The sequence below is a fragment of the Chelonia mydas genome, chromosome 11 (genome assembly GCF_015237465.2).
Source record: "Chelonia mydas isolate rCheMyd1 chromosome 11, rCheMyd1.pri.v2, whole genome shotgun sequence".
NCBI lineage: Eukaryota > Metazoa > Chordata > Testudines > Cheloniidae > Chelonia > Chelonia mydas.
The window spans coordinates 21,193,107-21,216,769 of NC_051251.2; the positions used below are offsets into that span (position 1 = coordinate 21,193,107).

The 23,663-nt window shown below is 40.3% G+C and overlaps 1 protein-coding gene across 1 annotated transcript in view; it reads right to left on the minus strand.

Moving 5' to 3' along the window:
- LRP1B (LDL receptor related protein 1B) overlaps positions 1–23,663 on the minus strand; it is a 1,293,242-nt gene that overhangs the window by 280,544 nt on the left and 989,035 nt on the right. Inside the window, 4 exon segments of the mRNA XM_043525164.1 lie at positions 5,663–5,782; positions 9,540–9,668; positions 18,866–18,991; positions 19,520–19,712. Coding sequence (XP_043381099.1) covers positions 5,663–5,782; positions 9,540–9,668; positions 18,866–18,991; positions 19,520–19,712 — 568 coding nt within the window.

Here is a 23,663-nt window from a genome sequence, read left to right on the forward strand (position 1 = left end):
TATTTCTTACACATATATTATCACAAGAGTTGAGAGTTCATAACATTTGCTGGAAAAGAAAGAACAGGTGCATCAAGCTGTTTTGTGCATTTAATGTACCAAAGTAAGATTTTCATTCAAAATGCACATTGTGATTACAAATGCTCCACTATGAGCTGGCCTTCAACATGACAGTTTCTCCAGTACTATACCTTTTGACATTTTAATATTATAATTAATTACAAAGATAAGCTAAAGCTGCATAAACCCTAAAATAGTCACAATACTTAATATAAAAATCATAATACTCTGCATTTCTTATAAGCACCTTTCATGTGAAGATCTTGAGCACTTCATAAACATTTACTTATTACAATATTTTAGTGAGGTATGTAAATACAACTATTATTATTTCCATGTTTCAGAAGGGTAAACCCATCAGTTAAGTGACCTGTCCAGATGGGGCAGGGGAGAAAAGAAAGAGAGGCACTGTACCAACATTTCAAGTACGTCTAAGAAAGAATAACGACACTTCAAGAAAACACCCATGGCTGGCCTGTGTCAGCTGACTGGGGCTTGTGGGGTTCGGCTTTTGGGACTATAAAATTGCAGTGCAGATGTTTGGGCTTAGGCTGGAGCCTGTGCTCTGGAACCCTCAGACCCAAGCCCGAACGTCTACATAGCAATTGTATAGCCCCACAGCCCAGACCCCATAAGCCCAAGTCAGCTGATACAGACCAGGCGTGGGTGTTTTATTACAGTGCACATATTCCTATAGTGTAAGAGTGCAGGAGGAGGTGGGCACTCCACCTACAACCCACCAGGGTAGGTAGATTTCAACAACAAAAGGTTAGGAACCATACGTTAATTTCTACAAAAATTCATTATAACACATAACTCCAAAGTAGGAGTAACATCTGTTTCCAGCACATCTAGGACTCAGGCAAGTGTTGAGTAATGACAGTAAGATGTTATTTGCCTGTTCACTTCACCTTCTGCTTGCTGAGGCTACAGAGTGGAGTTTAAATCTGATTGACTGTGGCAAGACAATCTTTCCTTTTAAATATCCTGATCCTTTCCCCTGGCAACTAAAATCTGTGTGGTCCAGGAAACCACAAAAATCTTTTCAACAACGCCTAAAACTATTTTTAAAAGTAAAAGGATATAAACATATCAATGAAAGATCAGTTACTTCTTTTTATTTGAAGTGTATTTATCAATAGGGTGGACAACGTAGTTTGGATAATTCAAATAATAACTTCCTGAACCTTCAACAACCAAATTGTGTCTGAATTTCAAGGAAGGATGGTTAACTCTTTACTTTCTCCTCCTGCTCCCTATAATTGTTGCTGGTGGTCTTCTGTGTAGCTGGGGACTTCCTCACTACTGACACAAGACAGGACTAAGAATCCCAGAAAACACCAAATTTTGCAGAACTGGGGCTTCATAGCTGTGCTATACAGCATGGGAAGTATTTACCTGGGAGGCTTTATGGCTCATTTACACAAAATAGTTGCACTAGTTTAACTTAAATTGGTTTATAAACCAGAGCAATTAAATCAGTGCAACTGTCTGTGGACATTATAAACTCAGTTTATATCATCTTAAAATCACAACTTGAGTTAAACCAATGCAACTTTGCGTGTAGACCACGCCTCAGAGACATGAAGTTCACTGTGCACATGAAGTTCACTGTGCACAGTAGTCCAATATCTGCATGTGTTTCTAGAGACAGGGTACAAAGCCTTCATCCTCCTAAAGTATCAATCCTTCTATAAAGAGTGTTGCTGCTACCACTGGATGGGACAGAGAAGTCTCCCCATAACAATGGTAGTGGGGAGAGAAGCAGAAAGTCTGGGATAGGTAGCTCTTTAAAAGCTTAGCAATTTCAATACACTTCAGATACACATCTGAACTTTGCACCAAACCAGAATTGTGAAACTCTAGAGGTTCATTCAACATTAATAAGGAGTCTTGTCAAGAACCACAGGAAGCAGTTTGTGCATTAGATTTAATCTCTGGTGAATAAACCTCTTAGATTCATTTGGAAATATTCACTACCTTGCTGCCATTCATCCATTAAGCTTGGGATGAAGTGCAAGCCTAGAAACCAGTATTTATTATTCGAAGAAACAGTAGATTTATTTGTGAATGAATCTTGATAGGAAAAAAAAGGAATGAAAAAAGAAACAGCATATTTATTTGTTACCTTTGGAAATGTCTTTAATTATTTTATTTCAGCTTGCTGTAGGTTTACTAAAATGTTTTAAAAGACTGCTCACTAAGAGATAAATCCTGCATGTACACCAAGGGCTCTTCTGCAGTAGAACAGTGCATTTCTGCATTGAGTTGGAGAGAATTTGGGAAGACCATACGAGATGCTCACTCCCCTGACACTAGAGACCAGCTCTGTCAGGGTGTCAACATTATTTCCACTACCACAACTTCAGAGAGGGTACAAGAGGTCCACAGAAAATAATCTATTAAAAACAAACAAAAAACACCACTCCTTCAGCCTATGGGTTCCACAATCCTACTCAATTGTTACCAATGAAAGCAACACTAAACCCTGCATGTCTCACCTATATAAACAGAAGCTTTTTTTTATTTGAACTTGATTAAGTGGTGTCTGCTACAACAAGAAGCTTTTTTGGGGTGTGGGGGGGAATGGCCTATCTATGTCTATATATATCAGCTTAAAATCACAACTTGAGTTAAACCAATGCAACTTTGTGTGTAGGCCACGCCTCAGAGACATGAAGTTCAATGTGCACAGAAGTTAGTCCAATATCTGCATCTGTTTCTCCTTCAGAGATCTCCTTCAAAGATCATGGATGGATGGAAGCCCTTTGATAGATGGGCTAATTCCTTCTACCCTCCTATATACCACCCACTAACAGCAATCCAGACAATGGTAGAGAGAAAAGGGTTAACGGGCCAAATCTAGGGGAAGACATGAAACACTGATTTTGCTTTGTTTGGAATATTGTGTTCTTTGGTCTCAGACCCACCAACCCTATGGCTTTTTCCACAGACTATGAGATTTAAGACTTTCTAGGGCTATGAGGGGAAACCTCTTGGCCCAAGTAGAAATCCCTATGTGATTGGCTTCCTTTTCCCATTCTCTGAGCCAGAACAGCTAATCAGAGCTGTTGCCTCGGACAGATACAGCTGTCCCTTTCAGGAGCAGACAGGAGAGTTAAAGCAGGGTAGGAGTGAGGAAAGGAGCTGCTGGGCCCATACCATTTTCACAAGATGGAGGGGTAGGCCTGCAGAGAAAGATCCCTGCAGCCTAGGTCCAGTTCTGCTCTCTCCTCCATCAAGTGAAAACTATATCAATCTGCCCTTTCATTCTCCCCTCCAAACCAGCACATTATTCATAGGAGGAGAAGGGCAAGGATAAAGCAGCGTCCACCATGAGCTACTGGGTTTTTTTTCTATTCCCTCTTCCCTACCTCCTTCCAGTAGAAAAGTGTGTTAGCTCTCCTACCCTCTCCACCCTCTGCTCCTGCAAGTCCAGGCATGGGGCTCAACACACCTCATTACAGCTGCTCCTTCCCTTGACCCAAGCCTGGGTGGGAGGGTTAGAAGAGACCCCTACCACAGCTGTAACTTCCCTTAGCCTACAGGCAGGCTGCAGGGCACAGAGTGAAACACTGGCGATGGGGGCGGCGGGCGACATGGTGGAGTAGGCTCAGAGGCACCCTGCTGGAGGCCTCATGGTCTTGCCACACACTGTCCCAGGAAATGACAAGAAGAGAATCTTCCAGGCAGCCCAGAGTGATTGTGGGGAAGCAGCCAATGAGAGAGGCTGCAGGGAGCAGGCATTCAGGGTCCAGTAGGGCCATATAAAATGGAGCTGGAGGAGAGAGGTCCGTGTTTCTGCTGGCTGAAAGAGCAGGAGGACCATGGACAGCTCAGTGTTGGCAGGGACTGGGGGAGCTAAGGAGTTCCTGGTTTGCTGCTGGGACTGAGCCCAGAACAGTCTGCTGGCAGGGACCAAAGAAGGAGCTTCTGGCTGATTGCTAGGACTGAGTCCAACACAGTTGCAAGCAGGACCCGGGGAGTAAAGGAACTCCTGACTAGCTGCTGGGACTGAGTGAGGGCTGCAAGAAGACAGTGTCTCCAGGGAGGAAGCCCTGGTGGTACAGCCCTATACCTGGGCAGGGACAAGTTAAAGACTGTATACCCCAGAAGGGGTGTGTTCTGATTCACATATAGTATGTGAGACTCAGCTGGAGGGCTGAGTCACTGAAAAACTACCTGAGAAACCACCCACAGGGGTCACTAGAATTGAAAGATTGCAAACACACCCGACCAGAGGGGGCACTCGCAGGAGATGGTGCTATCCTGTTACAGGGAGCCAAAAAGCAGGGAAAGAGGAGAAGCAAGAAGTCAGTCACAGGAGGATGGAGGGGAGATACACAGAAAAGTATGAGGGCCCTTCCTCCATTGCTGAAGGTGAGAAGCACTGCCCCCCAGTTAATCAAACCTCTGAACCCCTTACCTCCTTCCACAGAATGAACTGAGTTCTGGCCTCTCTCTCCTACAATTAATAATTTCTCCCTCTTCACTTCATTGTTTCCCCCATCCTTTTCTGAGGCATCACACTTTAGCACTCCCTTCCCCCTTCTCTGTGCCTTTCTCCCCTGCCCCATACATACACCATCCCTTCCTTCCTTCTTTCTGACTTGGCATTCATGTAAGTGATTACAAATATATGCAAATTAATGCAAAACTAATATCTAAAAGGTTTTGCTCTGATGGTTTTGGCTTGAGATTTTGTCATAATTATACCTCTTTTGAAACATAACTCAGGATTTGTGTTGGTTATCAACTACTTTATATTCACTAACATTTGTAAAAGCACATTAAAATATTTATAGCATATGTATTTTAAAAATATTTTTTTCCAATAAGCTTTGGACAGAGCCAAACTGCAATATGGCTGGGAAGAACTGACACTGAACATGGCTAGTGCAACCAGCAACATTATCTTTTCTCTTCATCCAGCAAAGCTGCCCAGATCCAGAATAGAGAACATGACATACCCACGCCCAGTATAACAAAGATGCCACAACACACATTGCTGCACAGAAAATCACAGCCACAATTTTTCTTGGAGGTTCCCACTGCCACAAAGCCCCATCTCACAAGTATGTGGGGCTTTTAGCCACTATCTATCGAACCCTAATAATAGTCACTTAGACTATGACCAGATTAGAGGTTTTGGTCATGATGTAATGAAAGTTAAGTGATTCCCAATTAGTTCAAGTAAACACAATTGTACATGCAAACCTAGACACTCTAGGATACAACCTTGGTTAAACCTAGGACTCTGCCATATGTCAATTTTTTTGGCTGGGTTTCGCTCTTTTCACATCACTTCTTTTCATCTAATATAATTTATACAGGAGCCATCACTGTGGAACACCATCTGGGTCTCTTGTGAGCAGGTGGGGGAGAGAAGGAAGGAATGGATCTTCACCTACACTTACCCAGGAATACTTCACAGGCGTCAGCAAGCATTGTAATGTTTCTTCTGATCTCTCTCTCTCAGTCTAGTGCATGCACACACATTTGGTTTAGAGCCAAACCACACAAATAAAAGCAAATAAAAAGTATAATTCCAACCAAAATTACACATATATTCTAGACATAGATAGAAGCAGCAGGCATTTACCTTTACAGTCCAGTTCATCAGAGTTGTCACCACAGTCATTTGTGCCATCACACATTTTGTTGTTTGAAATACAACGGCGATTGTAACAAGGCCTAAAACCTCTCCGACAGCTTCTGTTTTCTGGTAAAGTAAATGTAATAGACATTGTATATAGAAATTTTACACAAATAATAAATAAGCACTTAATTTAAACAAACAAGCAAACATCCCAGAGACATTTCCTTCAGAAATGTTCATGGTAAGTTATAAAAAAATATGTGAAACTAATAATTTACTGTCCAACTGAAAGAAGTTGATGGACAAACACATAAACCAGTCAATTATTCTAATACCTCTACCTACAGAAAAAAAAATTGTAAAGAAAACCTTAACTTTCACTGTTCAACATCTTGTGATGGTAAGAGTTTATTTTTTTTATTAATTTGTTTAAAACATCATTCTGTTATAAATATAACTATGTTTATGTGGAATACACAAACACTGCTGCTCATCTAGAAACTGAAAAGATGCTGAATTTGTTCAGAAGCCAATGTCCTATACACATCTTGTCAATCATAATGAAGGTAAATTAAAGTAATAGAAAATATATTACTATTGTAACGGGGCAAGGCCAGATGGCTATAGAAAAGTAGTGGGAGATAGATATATTAGCTCCAGGTAAACAAATCCCTGGTACCAGGATAAGTTAAATGGCAGCTGCTCCAGGTCAATTAAGATACCTGGGGCCAATTAAGAACTTTCCAGAAGGCAGTGAGAATGATAGGTTGATTGGGACCCCTGAAGCCAATCAGGACTGGCTGAAACTAGTTAAAAGCCTCCCAGTTAGTCAGGTGGGTGTGGATGTTAGGAGCTGTGCTTTTGGAGAGACTGAGCAGTACACACCATATCAGGCACAAGGAAGGAGGCCCTGAGGTAAGGGTGAAGTGGAGCTTGAGGAAGTGGGGGCTGCTGTAGGGAAGTAGCCCAGGGAATGGTACATGTCATGTTTCTAAAAGGTCAGCTACCATAGCTGATACAATTAGGGTCCCTGGGCTGGAGCCTGGAGTAGAGGGTGGGCCTGGGCTCCCCCCTCCCAGATTAATCACTGAGACTGGGAGACAACAGAGACTGTGCAAGGGAGGATAGCTTCTCCTCACCTCCCTTGCTGGCTTATGATGAAAATGGCTCAGTAGACTGTGACCCTTGTCTCTAGAGAGAGAAGGGTTATGTGGAGGGTCACAGTGAGCCTCTGAAGTGAGCGAAATCTGCCAGGAAATGTGGGAAACCATGGAGACAAGGACAGCTTTGTCACACTATCAAATGCTAGAATTGAGAGGGTAACTAAACCGACCAAGTATGTTCATGCATGGAGTAAATCTGTATGGATTGCAAAGAAAAACCTATGGCATCAAGACTCAGAGCTCTGGTCAACTGACTTGGGTTTGGGTTGCGGGGCTAAAAATTGCAGTGTAGACATTCCCATTGGGCCGGAGCCTGGAATATGAGACCCTCCCCCCATGCTGGGTTTCAGAACCCAGGCTCAGCCTGAGCAGGAATGTCTACACTGCTATTTTTAGCCTCACAGCCCGAGCCCAAGTCAACTGACCCAGGCTTTGAGACTTGGCACTGTGGATTTTTCTTTGCAGAGTAGACATACTGTACCATGTTTAATTTTACACATGTGAATAGTAGAGCTTGTGAAATTTTTCAGGTGAGTAGTTTATTTGCTGAAAAAATGCAGTTTCAGATCAACCAAATCTGTTCATGAATTTGTGAAATAGTTACTACTATTTTTTTCTGGTGCAATTTACAATATGGAGGAGGAAGTCATGATGGTGACCTTAGAAATTTTAATTCAGTGGTTAGGGCACTTACCTGGTATGTAGGAGACCTAGGTCCAATTCCCCCTTCTGCCTGATCTGGAGAAGGGATTTGAACTTGGGTCTCCATGAATGCCCTAGCCATTGGGCTATGGGATATTCTGGGTTGGATTTTCCTCAAAGTTTTTCCACCAAGTCTAAATAATTAAAGTCATTGGAGAAGGGATGTGAGCTTGGGTCTCCCACCTCCCAGGGGAGAGCCTGAATCACCAGACTATAGTCACTTTCACTCACTCTTCAGGCTCAATGACTGTTCAAGTATTTTACACAAAGTGGAACAATTTCAATAGAAGTGAGCAAGAGGGGAAACAGGGAGGAATTATGATTTTCAGAGAGACAATTCATTTCCTGGTCTGCTTGTGGAGTGGTACAGCTCTGTGCTGCTCCATGCCCCAGGCAGATAGAAAAGTTATCTTGTCTTAACTTTTTCCCCTTAACTATCACCAACATTTTTTTTTTGTATTCTGTCCGCTCACTTTCTTGTTATGTTTTTTCCAACAATCTTCCACTAAAAACAATTCTTTTAGAATTACCTCCATATCAACATGGTGCTATAATTATATTATTTTGATCATGTAAAATATGCTAGGGACCTGTCAACAAGAAGTTAAAAACACAATCCTTATTTTCTGAGTAGCCCACAATCAAAGTTTGACAGAACACAAGTAAAGATCATAGATGGAGAAAGGGAAGAAGAACAAGAGGGAAAATATAGTATCACAAGATAACTAAACCTTGATGGCTGTTATTTTTTATCTTTTATTTTATTGTTACCTTTCTTCAACCTCATTTCTTGTAAGCAAGATGGTGAAGTGAGCTTGAGGCAAGACAGGTGACTTGATACAAAGGTTTAGGGAGGGTGTAACAAATTTAAGGGGCAGGATAGATGAAGGCATGAAGAAGTTTGCAAGATGAATCTAAAGGGATATTAAGGATGGCATTACTGATGGAGTGAAGAGGGTGAGGAGTGACACATAATGAGACCAGTATGTAGGCAGAGGCTTCATGATGTTCAGCTTTGAATGTCAAGGAGTTTTAACTTAATGTACCGAATAATGGGATGATGCAGTGGCTCAGCAAGGACTGTGACATGAGTGGGAAAGAGTATTTTGCTAACAACATTCTGGACAGACTGGAGTTGGCAAAGTGACTATCAGATATGTAGAAGGAAAAGATTGTGGTAGATAAAGCTGGATATTGCAATGGTGTGGATGAGCAATTTGGCTGTTGGGACAGACAGGAAGCAACAGATTAAAAATGTGGTGGAAGAATAACAATACTTTCCTAATGTGTGGATGGAGAAGGAATGATAACCCCTTTACCCATCCACGATGTAGACCTGCTTAACAGAAGATAACGGAGTTATCAGCTGTTACAAAGAACTGTAGTGGGGAAATTTTTGTTATACTCTACACTTATCTTTCTACTTTATAATACTTCCATACTAGTGTTTTCCTATTTTCAATCACTGACAATTTTAATGCAATTGTATTTAAAAGTGAAAGATAAATCTACATTGCCAGATTAAGGCTGAGAATAAGTAGGAGAAGATTTTCAGATTTAGGTAAGTAGCTAGGTGGATTTCTTTTTGTTTTTGTTTTAAGACCAGAAATGGATGATATAACATATGTTGGGATTCAATGTACTTAATGTAAGCCAATGACAGGAGAGTGGGTTTGTGTGTGGGGGGGGGGGGGTGAGAAAACCTGGATTTGTGCTGGAAATGGCCCAACTTGATTATCATACACATTGTAAGGAGAGTGATCACTTTAGATAAGCTATTGCCAGCAGGAGAGTGGGGTGGGGGGAGGTATTTTTTCATGCTTTGTGTGTATAAAAGATCTTCTACACTTTCCACAGTATGCATCCGATGAAGTGAGCTGTAGCTCACGAAAGCTTATGCTCAAATAAATTGGTTAGTCTCTAAGGTGCCACAAGTACTCCTTTTCTTTTTGCGAATACAGACTAACACGGCTGTTACTCTGAAACCTGAAGTGACAATGTTTGAGAACACTTACCACAATAAAATAGTTTTTCATCCGATTTGTCCTTACAATGAGCAATGCCATCACAGGTCAGTTGGTAGTCAATGCATTCACCATTTCCACATTCAAACTCAGAGTAAATGTTGCATGTGGAGTTTTTAGCTAAACACACAAACACACACACAAAATACAAGTGTTAAAAAGCATTTTTAATAGTTTGCATTGCACAAGGAAATTAAGCAATATACAGTCCAAAACCAAATGACTTTGTGTTTTTGGTGACTGAATAGAAAGGTGTACAACTAGAATAATTAAACTTTCAGACTGGACTTGCTACCTAAACATCCCACAGCCGCTCAACTGATCTGCAGTTTCTGTGGATTTGATGAAATTGGGGATGGACTAAAGAGACAAGGCACCCAAATTCAATGGCATAGCCCAGAAAGCCAATAATGTCACACAATCATAAATGGTAACCAGTGTTTGCTAAATTGAGTCTGCTGAGAAGTAAGAAGACAAAAGGAGGGCCATATTGTATATCCAAATGAAGTCCTGACCCGTGTGGTAGTAGAGGCCTAAAATAAGGGGACTAAGAGTGAAAGTTGGATAAAAGGGACCCATTTCCAAAGAACACTCTGCCCCAAAGTCCTGAATGCTATTCACCCACCACCCTTCTTCTCTTTTGTGGGCTGAGCAGGTTGTAGACTGTGGATATTTGCCACTAAGCTATGTGTGCAGAGGAGCTGAGTAAGAGGAAGACAAACCCAACCTCATCAAAGTCCTGGTACCAGAGTCACAACAGAATTAAATCAGATGCCTGACCTGAATAATGGGAACTTACTGGAGCTAATAACCAACAGTATGAAAGGCGTCATTGCCAAGAATGTTAGCAACAACTAGTTTCTGACTGAAAGTTCCCAATACCACAGTGAAGGCTTTTTTCTTTCTCTTCTAAGAAATGAAAACCTCTGCAATCTTTTCAGCAGATGGAGCCTCCATGTCTGTCTTGTGAGGCAGAAGACTAGAACTTTTGTGGACTGGCTGCTCCAAGAGGGGCCAAAAACCATATTTATTCAGTAGATAGATCTACCAGACTCTGCTGAGAGGGAATGGAGGAGGAAAAGGAACATCGGACAAAACATGCACTCATTACAATAACTCCAACTATGGATTTTCCAGTGCATCATGTCTTCTTTAGTTATGTCTACACTGGAATTTTTAATCATAGTTAAACCAGTGCTAACTAACACAATTGTAAATTCTAGTGTAGACACTACACAAACACTTGTCCCAGGACAGACACTTTGTTGTTAGTCATTTTTAATCCTAGGTTGCACGCTTCATTTTAAAAACACAACTAACAACAAATGTTTGTGTCATGCCAGCCCTTGTATTCACCACTATATTAATTAACATATGTTAAAACCTAACCTACAAAATTTAAATGTAGACATACCCATTGTGTCTATCTTTTAGATTGTACGCTCACTGGACATTGTAATGGGGTGAATCTGGCCCTTTGAGGCCCCCTGCTGGAAATCGGGCAGTTTCCACACCCAACCCTAGGAAAGAGCAGGAGTGGTGGGTCCTCCAGGCTGCTTAGAGAGGCTGCGGGGAAACAGCCAATCAGAACCCAGCAGGCTCATATAAAAGGAGCTGCTGGACAGAGCAGATCAGTCACTGGCTGGACCCTGGGCAGCAAGGACAGGTGCAGGAGTTGCAATACCTGGACAGAGCAGTTGTTTGCTGGAGCCAAAGGAGCAAGGAAGGTGCCCTGGTTGATAACTGGGACTCAAGCAAGACTTCAGCCCTGAGACAAGTGTGCAGCTGAAAGTGCTGGGGCTAAGAAGGGATGTGGCCCATGGAAACACAGCAGCAAATAGCTACAGGGAAGCAGCTGGTGACTGCTACTTATAGGGTCCCAGAGTTGGAACCCAGAGTACTGGATGGGCCCAGGTTACCCCTCCTGCCCCCCACAGGCAGAGTGGCCTAACCCCAGAGAAGGGAGCTTAATGAAGCTCAGAGAAGGGGGCAGAAGACCCTAAAGAAGGTCAGCATTCAATTGAACTGTGTTAACACCCAAAGGGGATTAAACTGAACTGGAGATCTGGGGTCAGGAAGGCACACTACAGAGTGAAGAGTCACTAGGGAGTGACCCTGGGGCACTGCTCCTTAACAAAGCAGTACCATTGGAAGCTAGCCCAGGAGGAGCTGAGGGACAGTTTGGAAGATAGTCCATGAGGGGCTGAGGCTAATGGATCGGGACATTACAGAAGGCACCATGAAAGGCCCTGTTGGATGTGTGCCTTGGAAGGGGTCTGTTTTGGCTCAGACTGTATGTGACTCAGTAGGAGGTCTGAATCACTGAAAACCTGCTTGAGAATTTTAACTATCAACAGGGGTCACAGCAAGCAGAGCAAAGCTGAGAGAGTGCAGGTGCAGAGACACCTGGCAGGGGCACTCATGTGAGGTGAGTGGCCCCATCACAGACAGAGGTTGTCTTTCTTTTAGGGTATGGTACAGTAATGAGGACAGTGCTGGTGCTAACCAAATAAAAACAAATTTTAATTAGTTCCAGATGAGGTGAAACTAACCAAAGACTGTGATAGTTTTCCTAACGTATGGGTATGCATCTAGGCAAATTAGAGGCACTGATTTTGCTGAGGTTTCTAATTATTTTTATAACTTCTGGGTTTGGCTCAGTTTTCCTCTCTCCTTTCCCTCACCACGCGTCATGAAATATCCCATGATGCACATTTTAATTTCTTAATGGAAGTGTTGAAATGCTTTGTGCCTCCTGGGTATTATTAATAACTCAAGATCTCTTCAATTGAGCACAGCCAAAAACTAAAGGAAAAACACCTTTATCACTATCCACCAGACGCTGCAACTAAAATCCCCAATAATATTTTATGGCTCTATGCAAATGTTCCATCTGTAAACAAACATACTCTGCAGTGGTCAGGCAGATAATGTTCTACTTCTGCAGCTGAAGTGAAGTGATGGCCTGCAAAATCATCGCAGAAAATCAGTTGTTTACACCATACAGAGTACATCTGTATCTGCCACAAATCAACTACAGAAATGTGAAGTGTGAGCGTGTTTTTAATCTGTTTACCAGAGGCAATAATGTAGTTATCATTTCCAAGGAAAACGTGTATATATGTGTAACCTCTTGATTTCTGCTTTCTCCCACATACATTGACTTTTAGATTAATTAGCAACAGCAGTTAGGATAGTATTGCAGCATTTAAAACAATAATTTAATTGCTTTTGAACTTCATTATAACACACTTATTTTATAGGTATTGGTCTAAATGACTGAATAGTTGCTGAATGATTTTTTTTAAATCCTGGGAGGTAAAGTACAAAAAGCTTATTTTGAGGAGGGGAAGGAGTTGGGTGAAGTGGTGATAACAATATGAAGATATTACCCACTTCCTGGACACTACAGTGCTAATAAACGATGGTCACATCAACACCACCCTATACCGGAAACCTACTGACCGCTATTCCTACCTACATGCCTCCAGCTTTCACCCTGACCACACCACACGATCCATCGTCTACAGCCAAGCTCTGCGATACAACCGCATTTGCTCCAACCCCTCAGACAGAGACAAACACCTACAAGATCTCTATCAAGCATTCTTACAACTACAATACCCACCTGCGGAAGTGAAGAAACAGATCGATAGAGCCAGAAGAGTTCCCAGAAGTCACCTACTACAGGACAGGCCTAACAAAGAAAATAACAGAACGCCACTAGCCGTCACCTTCAGCCCCCAACTAAAACCCCTCCAACGCATTATTAAGGATCTACAACCTATCCTGAAGGATGACCCAACACTCTCACAAATCTTGGGAGAAAGGCCAGTCCTTGCCTACAGACAGCCCCCCAACCTGAAGCGAATACTCACCAACAACCACATACCACACAACAGAACCACTAACCCAGGAACCTATCCTTGCAACAAAGCCCGTTGCCAACTGTGCCCACATATCTATTCAGGGGACACCATCACAGGGCCTAACAACATCAGCCACACTATCAGAGGCTCGTTCACCTGCACATCCACCAATGTGATATATGCCATCATGTGCCAGCAATGCCCCTCTGCCATGTACATTGGTCAAACTGGACAGTCTCTACGTAAAAGAATAAATGGACACAAATCAGATGTCAAGAATTATAACATTCATAAACCCGTCAGAGAACACTTCAATCTCTCTGGTCACGCAATCACAGACATGAGGGTCGCTATCTTAAAGCAAAAAAACTTCAAATCCAGACTCCAGCGAGAAACTGCTGAATTGGAATTCATTTGCAAATTGGATACTATTAATTTGGGCTTGAATAGAGACTGGGAGTGGCTATCTCCCCTTGTTTTTTTCCTACAAACCCCCCCCAAGACGTTCTGGTTAAACTTGGATTATTGCTGTGCACATTGTAAGATGAGCTATTGCCAGCAGGAGAGTGAGTTTGTGTGTGTGGTTTTTGGAGGGGGGTGGGGGGGGGGTGAGAACCTGGATTAGTGCTGGAAATGACCCACCTTGATTATCATGCGCATTATAAAGAGAGGTTTCAAAGAGGGATGGGCTATTACCAGCAGGAGAGTGAGTTTGTATGTGTTTGGGGGGGGGGGGGGGGAAGGGTGAGAACCTGGATTTGTGCTGGAAATGGCCCTACTACTTGATGATCACTTTAGATAAGCTGTTACCAGCAGGAGAGTGGGGTGGGAGGAAGTTTTGTTTCATGGTCTCTGTGTGTATATAATGTCTTCTGCAGTTTCCACGATATGCTATGCATCCGATGAAGTGAGCTGTAGCTCACGAAAGCTCATGCTCAAATAAACTGGTTAGTCTCTAAGGTGCCACAAGTACTCCTTTTCTTTTTACGAATACAGACTAACACGGCTGTTACTCTGAAACCTACCCTAATTCATGTTTACCTACTGCTATAGTTCTGGTTGTTTTCAATATCAGTCCCATTGTTTCATTCTAAAAGGAACAGAACTCTGTACTACAGAAGATGAACCAGTCTGATTTGAAAGAATATTTCTATTTAGTTCCAATGTGAAGATAATTATGAAGGAAGAAGTGATGCACTGAAAACATGAATTCTGGATCAGGATAAAATCTGGACTATTCAGGATGGCAGTTTCAGTTGGAAATAACAACAAAAAAACCTTACAGGTCTATCGGACATTGAAGTTGAGAAACTCATGAGTCCTCCAAAGATTAGTTATGTGCATCTTAAAACATTTCATATACCTTTCTTCCCCCATTTCTTATTATGTAGAAATATTATTATTATTATTCTTTAGGATCCTGGGAATTACCATGCTGAATCAGACTCAGGGTCCACCTGGTTCTGTTCAATATCTTCTTCAATGATTTAGATAATGGCATACAGAGTACACTTATAAAGTTTGTGGACAATACCAAGCGGGGAGGGGGTTGCAAGTGCTTTAGGGGGATTAAAATTCAAAATGATCTGGAGAAACTAGAGAAATGGTCTGAAGTAAATAGGATGAAATTCAATAGGGACAAATGCAAAGTACTCCATTTAGGAAGGAACAATCAGTTGCACACATACAAATTGGGAAATGACTGCCTAGGAAGAAGTACTGTGGAAAGAGATCTGGGGGTCATAGTTGACCACAAGCTAAGTATGAGTCAACAGTGTAACACTGTTGCAAAAAAATCAAACTTCATTTTGGGATGTATTAGCAGGAGTATTGTAAGCAAGACACGAAGTAATTTTTCCACTCTACTCCACTCTGATTAGGCCTCCACTGGAGTACTGTGTTCAGTTCTGGGCACCACATTTCAGGAAAGATGTGGACAAATTGGAAAGTCCAGAGAAGAGTGGAAAGTCCAGAGAAGAGCAACAAAAATGATTAAAGGTCTAGAAAACATGACCTATGAGGGAAGATTAAAGAAACCTGGGTTTGTTTAGTCTGGAAAAGAGAACTGAGAAGGGACATGATAACAGTTTACAAGTACTGTATGTAAAAGGTTGTTACGAGGAGGAGGAAGAAAAATTGTTTTTCTTAACCTCTTAGGATAGGACAAGAAGCAATAGGCTTAATTTGCAGCAAGGGAGGTTTAGGTTGGACATTAGGAAAAACTTCCTATCAGGGTGGTTAAACACTGGAATGAATTGCCTGGGAATTAGAGATTTGAAGATTTTTAAGAGCAGGTTAGACAAACACCTGTCAGGAATGGTCTAGATATTTAGTCCTGCCAGGGGACTGGATTAGATGACCTCTTGAGGTCCCTTCCAGTTCTAGCATTCTAATCTAGTATCCTGTTTCTGACAGTGTTCAACACCAGATGCTTCAGTGGAAGGTGCAGGAAACCCACCATAAGCAGATGCTGTATAATCTTTCCACTTTAAAATCTCATCCTAATACCTAATAGCTAGTGATTGGGTTAAACCTTGAAGCATCAGGATTTTATCCATTCCAAAATTTTTTTTGCATAGTCTATAACTCTGGATATTCTTGTTATCCATATAAACATCCAATTTTTCTTTGAATCTTACCAAATTCTTGACTTCAGTATCTTGTGAAATAAGTTCCACAGTCTAATTATGCACCAAGTGAAAAACTATTTCCTTTTATCAGTTTTGAATTACCTACATTTCAATGTAAATGACTGTCCCTTTGTTCTTGTGTGTGGTGGGTGGGTATGTGAGAAGGAATAGAAGCTCCTGATCTCCCTTCTTTATATATTTTATCTGTCTCCTTTCTAAGGTAAACAATCCCAATATTTTCAGTCTGTCTTCATATGAGAGATTTTCCAGTGATCATTCTCATCACCGTTCTCTGAACCCCCTCTAATTCTGCAATATATTTTCTCATATGGGGTGACCAGCAGTTAACAGTTTTCTAGATTGAAACATAGCGACTCATATAATGACACTACAGTATTTTTGTAAACCTAAAGTTAAGATTGCTTATTTTTCACATAACATGAGGACCTTGCATGAGGAGGCACAAGGCATACATTGAAGCTGTGCCAATTAAGGATTTTAATGCTTTTGGGACATATAAATGCCATGCCATGCTCCAGACTTAATTATATTGGGGAATTTATTGCAAACCAGCTGTACGACCCATTCTCTCTCTCTCTCTCTCTCTCTCTCTCAGTTCTGAACCGTAGGCCATTACCAGTACTTTTAGGGCTACACAGGACACGTGCTTCTTTACGTAGGTACTGATGTCTTAATTAACATTTTCAGGAAATACTGCAAATACAATCTCAATTGATCACTACTGGCATTGATTTCACAGCTAGACTAAAATCTGCAGCTCAGTAAGTGTTACAGGTTTAATTAACATCTTTGTTACCACTACAAATCATCTGTACAACTCATTATATCTCAATTATATAGCCAGTTAGAAGTGATTTTGCAGAAAGGCCTCCAAATCTAATGCACATTAGCGGTGCATTACTTGACTTTAGATCAACTATATCTACCCTGTTATGAAAGAAAAGTTTTAATTTCCATCCTACTACATAATTAAATACAAGCAAAAAGGACTTATGTTATTTTAAGGACCTTTTCATAATAAAATATAAAGGACCAGCTTTAAACCACAGTGTGCTGGGTGTCGGGGAAAGGATGCAGAGGATGTAGGGCTGATCTGCAATAATTTATTAATACTGTATGTGACTGGTTATTGAGATAGCTACTGTATGGCTATATTGGGTTACTGGAATGTTTACTGTAGGCATATATTGCCTTATTTTAATAACAGGCTGTTAACAAAAAGACAACATAGTTGAGCCAGATAAAATATCTCCTGTTAAACAGATCAAGCGGTTAAGGGACAACACCTGAGCTATTAGATGTAAAGCTAATTCCAGATTCTGGCTAGTTGTTATGCCAAGGCTGGGAGTCTAAAGATCAAAAGTACACCAACAGTTAAAGTAGCTCTCTAGAGAAAAGATGGGAAGTTGTCAGGGGCTGTTCATGAGGAACAGGCTGATACAGATACAGGTCCAATGGAGAGACCCTGAAGCAGTTGGGCCTTCCTAAACTTCATGGGGATGATAAGCCTGAGGAAAGATAGAAGTGAACATGGACTGTTTTACAGTTTTTAATTATTTTTCTTTAATGCTGTACTGCCGTCCTATAGTTAAGATTCAGCACTACTTCATTTTAAGAGAGCTGTGTGGTCGAAGGCTCAAGGCCTAATACCTGAGGGGGTGCACTCAGAGAGACTTGAGAGGGGCTGCTAACCTGGTAACCATGACACAGGAATCGAATTACAGTGGGGTGAGTTGGAGGATTTCTGGCTAATTCAGACATAAGGAGTGGCATGTACTCCACTCCAAATCAGGCCAGCCTTGCTTGCTGATGGGGTTGGGAGGAAGAGGGGGCACAGGATGTCAATACTCCACATTCTGAATGAGACTGGTCCCTGAAGCAGGGACCCAAGATGGCCCCTCTCCCAGCCTGCACAAGACCAAGAACATTAGGGATGTGGAAGGGGTAAGGGCAAGACAATTATACTATCCACCCTCAAAATCAAATATCAGAACCAGATTAATGCAAAGGGTGCACATGCTGCATCCTTTCAGATCACTAGTCGCTACTTCTCCTCACATTCAAACCAGTTCAGCACCAGGTACAATATGGCCAATAATAGCCACAACGGATCTCCAGTGAATCTTAACTACTTTATAAAAGATTTAGCTCTCTATCCTCTTCCTCACACTATTTTGTGTCACGGGGTGTCCAGTAGAGAACTAGAAAGATGTCTGTGGACAATGGCTTTGAAATAACTGATTTATATCATCTTTCATCCTAAAGGGTCCCAAACACAGTACAAACTTATATACAAATTTATATACAACTATATAAAAGGAATAATTTAAGCAACATCTCTGTATGTTAGAATCTGACAGCTGTTTAACGAATTATAACAACGCTACACATTTTAGGACAGGAAGTGAAGAATACTGTACCCAACTGACAAAAAAGAAAATCAGGGAATTGAAATAGACTATAATTAGTCAAGTTGGAATTTGGTCAGGACACTAAGGTTAACATTGTTACTCTTACAAAAGGTTGCATGGGATCTTTATTGGATAGAAATGTCAAAACTTTCGTTGTACATTCAAAAGATGTCATCTCCATTAGCACAGTTCCCTCTAAAATCATTCTGGGGCATTGCTTAAGACGGGGAGAAGAAAGACACTTACTGAAGGACTAATGTTACTTCCTACAATAAACTGTAGAGGTCTCAAATCCATGTAACGGGTTGGCCCAAACCAATTTTGTTTGTGAGATCTGACGGGACCACACCACGGGGGGGATCACTACATCGACTAATATTACTTACTCACACATCTGTTGTCATCTATCAGCATTCGATCCCCCCTACATGAACAGTTCACTCGACCATCAGGAGTCAGAAGGCATAAGTCATGACAGCCTCCATTCATTTGTGCACAGGGAGACAATTCACCTGAAAAATAAAGAACTTTTGTATTATCAAGTTAATAAAAACAGGCCATCTTCTATTAACTTTGTGATATCTGCTTCAATGCTTAGTATTTGAAAGATCAGACTTCAATGCAGTTCAGTCTCCTGGGTAAATGTGTTATGGGTCACTGATACATTGACAGATTTCTAATAAAAGTCTCTGTATATACCAGTTAGGTAGGAATGCCATGATGCCAGAGAGGTTACTGTATTAAATAAGATGGAGCTACTTTTAGCACAGGTGTAAAACAATTAAATGAATATAATATTTGCAAAGAATCTACTAAGTACTTTTCCATTCTGAATGCTAAATCCAGAAAATATACACAGTATTCCAAGAAAAATTAATTTCTTTGGAAAAAGTGTGTTCTCTATTTTTCAGTTAATATTCCACCTAGTGAAAAGAAGAGGTTATGAAATGCCATAACACATAATTTGACGAAAGCTAATCTAAATTTCTGAAAGCAACTATATATAATTAAGAGCCCATTATATTTTGTTTGTAACTTACAACTGTTAGTATCATTGGCAACAGCAATGATACCCATTGGCTGATGTGGTATATCAGATCGAAGAACTTTTGTATCTCCTCCTGTATATTTATTGGAGCGAAGAATAGCTCGTCTCACCCAGTCTGACCAAAAGATATAGTCATTATATACAGCCAGGCTGAGAAAAGTGCCTGGTCCAGACTTGACAATTACCTGAAGTACAGAAATACATAAGAAAAACATTTAGATGGCAATCTAATGTAGATTTATTTACTTACTCAACCAACCTATATTTTAATAATAACTGAGGGAAAGGAGACCAAGGCAGAGAATATTAGTAGACATTAAGGAAAGTAAAGCTAATTGGGAGACCTCAGTTAGAAGTTAGAACATATTATTTGAATAAAGGATAAGAGAGGGAGTGTTGTCTGGTGCTCTGAGTAGGGGATTAACACAAGCTCTGCACTGACTCACTGTGTGTCTTTGGACAAATCACTTATCACCCTGTACCTCAGTTTACCAATATCCTAAAGCAGGAATAATACTACTTATCTACAGTAATTTATTAGTGTGTTGTGAGGTTTCACTTATCATTTATTTATTGCTTCAAACATTTTAAAATGCAATTACAACTTTGCTTTGCATGGTGCTTTGCATGCCTATTGCATAAAATAAAAACCACAGCATAAAAACATCCACCACAGCTCACATCCTCCTCAACTGCCTTATCAAAAAGGGGAAAAAATAGATTCTGCAGCATGCCTGGAAGGCTAACAAATCCGAATTCTGGCTAACCAAGGTGGGGAATAAGTTTCAAAATTGAAGACTGCTCCCTGAGACCATCCTGTCAGGTGCTCCATCTCATTTATATTCAGGGAGATGCAGGCCAAGTTAATGAATGTTTGTAAAGTGTTTTGAGATTCCCAGATGAAATAGGTCATATAAATGCAACAGAATATTACTAAATTACATTCCACTGTTCAAAACTTAGAGTTATTTAAAATATGGATTGTGGTTCACTTTACAGTATATTGTCAAAGACTTTGAACAAGTGGAAATATTATTCCCACAGATATAGTTTCTATTTGTTTTCATCTCATTCCAGATGATGACTTTCCTTAAAAAATAATAGAAAGACATGGGGCACTGCTTATTTGACAACACAGACACCAGTGGAGAATATAAACAATGCAGTAAATATGAATTAAGATAATTTTATTTTCCTTATCGCTCAGAAACTCTACTAGATTAAATTCTAGCTGAAGAAGTAACCCCAAATTACATTATTTTCTTTGAGTGAACAATTATGGATTTTAAACTTTTAATGCTGCTATATGGATAAAATGGAAAAACAAATATTATTTCAGAAAAAAGAAAAGGAGTACTAGTGGCACCTTAGAGACTAACCAATTTATTTGAGCATAAGCTTTCGTGAGCTACAGCTCCCTTCATTGGATGCATTCAGTGGAAAATACAGTGAGGAGATTTATATACACACAGAACATGAAAAAATGGGTGTTATCGTACACACTGTAAGGAAAATGTTCTTACAGTGTGTACGATAACACCCATTTTTTCATGTTCTGTGTGTATATAAATCTCCTCACTGTATTTTCCACTGAATGCATCCAATGAAGTGAGCTGTAGCTCACGAAAGCTTATGCTCAAATTAATTGGTTAGTCTCTAAGGTGCCACTAGTACTCCTTTTCTTTTTGCGAATATAGACTAACACGGCTGCTACTCTGAAACCTGTCATTATTTCAGAAAAAATGCATCTGTGCTCTGCGCTAGTCACTTATAGAATAATGTATATATGAAAAGTATGTAACAATAATAATAAAATCTTATAGAATGATTGTTTTATAACAAAACACTTCCTGCCTCTGATGTGTAATATTTTCAATTCCTCAGTCATTCTTATAATACTTAGGAAAATCTTTGGACATGAGAGAGATCTTCCAGAGTTCCCTAACAGTCAAAGGAATTAAGCACTGTTAGGTCATGGGTGCATTCCAGAGACAAAGGTTCCTTACTGAAAATGCACCCCAAGCAGTCCCTCCTATTTCAGTGGAAGAGCAGTTAGCTCAAGTGCCTCAGTCGACCTAACTGTTGTAGTGTCGCAGCAGGAGAAGGGTAGCTCCAAACCAACCTTCTGGGAAATCCCTATTGATTCATTTTATTTAATCCCCAGTTGCACGATCTTTATAAAACTGACAGCCAGACTGACAACTTGGTTGAAGCCAACGGGCCATATTTACACAAAATTACAATAAATTTCTATCAGTTTGTATTCCTCATTGGTCACTTACAATGAAACAGACTATGAATACTTTTTAAAATATATGTTTTACTAAACATAAATCATGTTTTCTTGCTTGTTCTTCCTTCCCCATATTTCCTATTTCATTTTCTCTCCTTTACTTCTCTCATACCATTTCTTTTCTCCCTCTTTTACTCTCCATTAGATTTTTTCTTCTATTTCACCTATCATGTTTCCTCTGTTAACTAATACCTCCTCTTGTCCCCTATGGTCTTTAATCCCTTCCCGTACACTCTGTCTTCTCCTGTCTCCCTCCCACTTCCATTCTTGAATCTTTCTTTTCTAGCTTCCTCCTCAACCCACTCATTGTTATCTCTCTTTGCCTCTCCATTTCCAAAGTACCCTCTCTTCCCCAATCATTCCTGTTCCCCCCACCTTTTTCTTGTTTCTCCACTCATCTTCAACAGCGGTTCTCCTCAAGGCTCAGGCTAATCATGTGTCTGAAAATGGAGATCCCTCTCCCTTGCCAGCCAACTGCAAGCATTTTGATAGAAAAATTAGTTTGGACCTGGATATATCACCTTATACAAGGGTTGAAGTTCATTTAGTCTGTTAATTTGCTTCTGTACTTCTGCTGAGCAAAGTTAAAGGCCAATCAAACTTTGTAAATGAACTCAGCTGTAGACTGATAAAACTAGAAATTGAACTGAAACTAAAACTTTTATTGAGTGGTTGATACGCCAACATGAAATCCACTAAATTACCTTTTCCCCCTCTATATGAGACACATGTTAATAGTTAACAAATTCTGCACCTAAAAAGCATAATTAGCATTTTTAACAGTTATGGGTTTTCTGTCATCAAAAATTCAACTGTTCCACATGGTCATTTAACAATACAGCACAAATTTAAAGCACTTTTTTCACATGCATATGTTTAGGAAAAAGCTTTAGAGAGAAAATTGAACTGGGAAACACGCACTTCAAAATAAAAATAAATAAATAAATAAATATTGAATTTAAGAGAAGATCCCTAAAGGAACAACTATCAGAAATTTGCCAACATATAATTTCTTTAATCTAAGTAAATAATACCACCAGTATGCTAAAAGTTTTCAATAATCGTCAGACTCTCTGAGGTGGGAGAGGAGAAAGCACAGACTCCAGAAGGAAGACAATGCTTTTCAGATCTTGAAAATATTTTGGAGTTCTTGACTGAACTTTTTCCAATTTTTCCACATCTTTTTTCAAGCATGGACACAAGGATGAGACACAGTGCTCCAGTAATGGTATCACTAATGCCATACCTAGAGGTAATATGATCTCCCTACTACTACACAATATTTCCATTTATACGGCTCGTTCAACCTCTAAGTTACAGCATCATACTGTTAGCTCCTGCTCAGTTGGTTGTCTATCCTGACTCATGAGTTTTCTTTGTTGTCACTGCATTCCAGGAGACAACCCCCCATCCTATTAGTATGACCTACATTCTTTGTTCTTAGATGTCTGACCTTAGATTTGAATGATTAAAAACACATGTTGAAATAAGCCCTCCTTAGCAAGTGATCCAGGTCAGCCCGTAAAACTAACCTCTCTCCATTGTTATTTACCACTTCAAAAAAATTTGTTTCATCTGCAAATTTTACCAGCAATGACTTTATATTTTCTTTCAGTTGCTGTTTGTTTTTCTGTGTGATCTATCAATTAACAGTTTTTAATTCACTTAATATGCGCTATCTTGATTTTGTATAGTACTATTTTTTATCTCAGAATGCCATTTAGGACTAAGTTAAATGCCTTACAGAAGTCTAAGTATTATGTCAGCAAGGTTACTTTTATCAGTCAAACTTGTAATTTCATCCAAAGATTACATCAATTTTGGTTGATAAGACCTATTTTCC